This window comes from Diaphorina citri, unplaced genomic scaffold, assembly GCF_000475195.1.
Source record: "Diaphorina citri unplaced genomic scaffold, Diaci psyllid genome assembly version 1.1 scaffold7997, whole genome shotgun sequence".
Classification (NCBI taxonomy): Eukaryota; Metazoa; Arthropoda; class Insecta; order Hemiptera; family Psyllidae; genus Diaphorina; species Diaphorina citri.
The window spans coordinates 1-3,161 of NW_007385373.1; the positions used below are offsets into that span (position 1 = coordinate 1).

At 37.0% G+C, this 3,161-nt stretch overlaps 1 protein-coding gene across 3 annotated transcripts; it reads right to left on the minus strand.

Moving 5' to 3' along the window:
* Positions 1-125: 125 nt before the first annotated feature.
* Positions 126-2,506, minus strand: LOC103522337. 3 transcript variants are annotated; one of them, XM_026832539.1, is made up of 4 exons: positions 2,153-2,178; positions 1,377-1,653; positions 736-1,152; positions 126-368 (listed from the first exon to the last, which is right to left on the minus strand). In XM_026832539.1, the coding sequence occupies exons 2-4, from the start codon at positions 1,396-1,398 to the stop codon at positions 232-234; spliced, it is 576 nt and encodes a 191-aa protein (XP_026688340.1). In that variant the 5' UTR covers positions 1,399-1,653; positions 2,153-2,178; the 3' UTR covers positions 126-231. The 3 variants fall into 3 exon arrangements, with proteins under 3 accessions (XP_026688340.1, XP_026688339.1, XP_008485662.1); XM_026832538.1 differs by lacking the exon at positions 2,153-2,178 and having other exon boundaries at positions 1,377-1,704; XM_008487440.2 differs by lacking the exons at positions 1,377-1,653; positions 2,153-2,178 and adding an exon at positions 2,359-2,506 and having other exon boundaries at positions 131-368.
* Positions 2,507-3,161: the final 655 nt, after the last annotated feature.

Consider the following 3,161-nt stretch of genomic DNA (forward strand, 5'->3'; position numbering starts at 1 on the left):
GCCAGTGGCAGCCAGATTTTTTTTTTTTTTTTTTACTCACTTGAATTGGACCTATGGGAGCTGAATAAAGACCTGTGTTATGAGTGAATTTTACAATTCACTGCACCACTAGTTAAGCTGAACTCCATACACAACAAAAAGCCCAATCTGAGGCTTAGGTGTAGGGACTAGACAGTCCTAAAGGATGGGTTAAGCTACTACGAATCTACCACTAGTTTAATATGTACTGGATTATATCAAGTTATTACCATGACTGGAATAGAGGGAACGGACAGATGATGCTGATGAGGGAGGTCGTCTGGAACCGCTGGTACAACTCATCATTGATCCACATACTGACGGAGCTGATGATCCTGTCTTGTTACCATCTGCAGAAGAATATGATAATTGAATTAGATCTTGATGACAGATTAATTATAAAAATAATGCTGATAACAGAGAAGGAGAGAAGTGATTCCATGTAAAATATACATACTTACTGTGATGAAAGAAGATGGATAAAAATATTAGAAAGGAAATCTTTAATGTAGGATCATAATTAGGTAGCCAGCTCATTCCAAAATAAACCAAGCAGGTACATTAAGTGGCAGGGTTCTTCTGAAGGAGCTCAACCACAAAATTTCCCTTTCACTTTGCTAGTTTTTGGCATAGAATATACCTTGTTCAACATATCAGAATGAGATTGGAAAGTCCCTTGAGGGGAGAACCCCTCTTATATTCATACTAATCACTTACCTGCCCCAGGAGTTGGAGGTGGCACATAAGTTCCATCCAGACATGCCTTGAGAGCAATAGAAAATTCACTGCCTGCTTCTGCACCTTTCAGAGCAATATCCACAAAATCTTGTAATGTTTTCTTCAAGAATGGCTCCTTGGAGTTCACAAGCAGCTTAGTACGAAGTTCCATGTTCTTTATTTCCTGCAATGCTCCTTCCTCGTAGGATTTTATAGCTTGTTCACCCTCGGCCTCCATGGAAGTGATAATCTCCTTGCGGGATCGATGTGAAGAAGTGCCCGACATGGAATGGCTGTTGTTTGCATTCTGTTTCTTTGCCTTCTTGCTCATTTTGGGTTGCTTTGTTCGTGGCATTTTGACTTTTATTGTCTCTCTGTACTGAAGAATATGAAATGTGTACACCTGTCTGTAGTTATCTGTAGAAAAAGAAACATAAATTGACAATAGTGGTAATTGGACACAAGAATTCCTCTGGATGTCTTCTGCACTCTTTAAAGGGGGGAATCAGGCTTAACAGGTTGTTTGTTTGATACGTTAACGAGCTATTTAATGACTTGATTTTTAGCTCAAAATAAAGGTTCAGAGTTTATGCTTGCCTATTTGCTCAATATTTTAGTTTTAATAGATCAGTTACGCTTACTTGGGTGATGTTTCAAAGTCATAGAGCACGAAAAATGAGGACCAACGGAACTTTTCTTTTTCTTCTACGACTTCTAGATCCCGAGATAAATTGATTTAAAAAATACTGGTAAATCGTGAACTTTGACATCATGGCATACACTCCCATAGGCAATGATGTCACATCAAATGTTCCGAGCAAAGCTCCCTCGCAGGCAACGCATTAATGTGTTTGTGCACATACGTTTCTGTGCAGTTCTTTCTGCTCTTCTGCAAGCACACTTGCAGAGAAACGCTACCTAGCAGACAAAAAAAAAACAACTGCGTAAAGTCTGACGTCACACATCTTTGAACTCTTTCATTAGAACAGAAAATAAAAATTGAATTTTCGACCTCTTACAGTTATTTTTTTGGAGTTTTGACCTCAGATTTTGATTTTTCCCAACCTTTTACATAGGAATTGACCATTTATTTATAATTTTTACCCATTTGCAACTGCTCCATTACAAGTATGGATCTGAAGACATGATTTATGTCTATGATAGATTCCTTGTCACAGTTGCAGTGCTGGGCAAGTGATTTCCCTACTTTTTGGGAACATGGGAATTGCAATATGTTATCTATGTGTTTGGATTGAATGACGATTTTGTAGTCTGGGTACGTAATGCTTTTGTTGTAAAGTGTGGTTTGAGATGCTCAAGGATTGGTGTTTGAGTGGTTGTTGGTTAGATTATCATCAGGGGGTCTGGTGGTTTGTGTGTGTGGGCATCTGCTTCTTTTTCGTCCATGCTGCAGCACCTGAAATGTACTAGGGAGGGTACTTGGGATGCTGGGTGTAGCAGGTTGACAAGAATCTTGCGCTGCTTGTGCAACTGGAACCACTGAATAGGTATAACTTAAACACTAGGTAAGTACTAAATTGTTTTTATGTAAATTAAGTGGGAAAAGAAAATGGGATTAACAAGGCTTAGCACTCAAAAGTTAGAAGTGGAGGTTTCACTTACCAAACGAAATCTTGATTTCTTGAACTAGGATCCCTTCTCTGTTCTTTTAATTCTATCACTTCAAATTCGAAATGTCTTCTCCAAATCCAAATATAATCCAAATCTTCCTCTAATCCTCTTTTGTTCTTGTTCCTTGATTTTTTTAATTTTTTTTTCTTTTGTCTTTTTTCAAGTTTTTTAAATTTATCAACCGATTTATCGCGAACGCGAAATCATCGATTCTTTCGATAATCGATTTCGTTCATTTCGTATATCGAAAAAAGCTGGGCAGTCCAAAGCCGAGTCCAGACGTGCATCGATTTACAGGAAAATAATTATAATCTATTTTTTGGTCGTTTATCGCCTGCATTTAAGGCAAAATAGCAAAATACTTTTAAAAAACTGCATTGGGATTAAATTTAATCCGAAATTATATTGATTCATGGTTTATCGGCATAAAATCCTGAAAATTCTGGGGGGGGAAGGGACTGAAGGGAGCAACTTGCGTTCTGAATGTGAACGGATCTTTTTTGGAAGTCGAAATCGAGTGTCGATAGAAAATATCGAATCGAACTCGATTTCAAATTCAAAATAAAAAATAACGGATTTTGTTCAAATTCAAACAAAATACAAAAAGGAAAAAATGAAAAATCAGAAGAAAGTTTTTTATGGAAAAGAAAAATGTTTAAATATTTTTTAATAGACCAATATTGAGTTCATAAGTGTTAGAGTGTCCGTCTTTCAACTCTTTCATTTCCTGTGCTCAGTTTTAGCTCTATTTTATAAGATGAACAACCTTTTCAATGTAAAATTGGCCTCCGTGA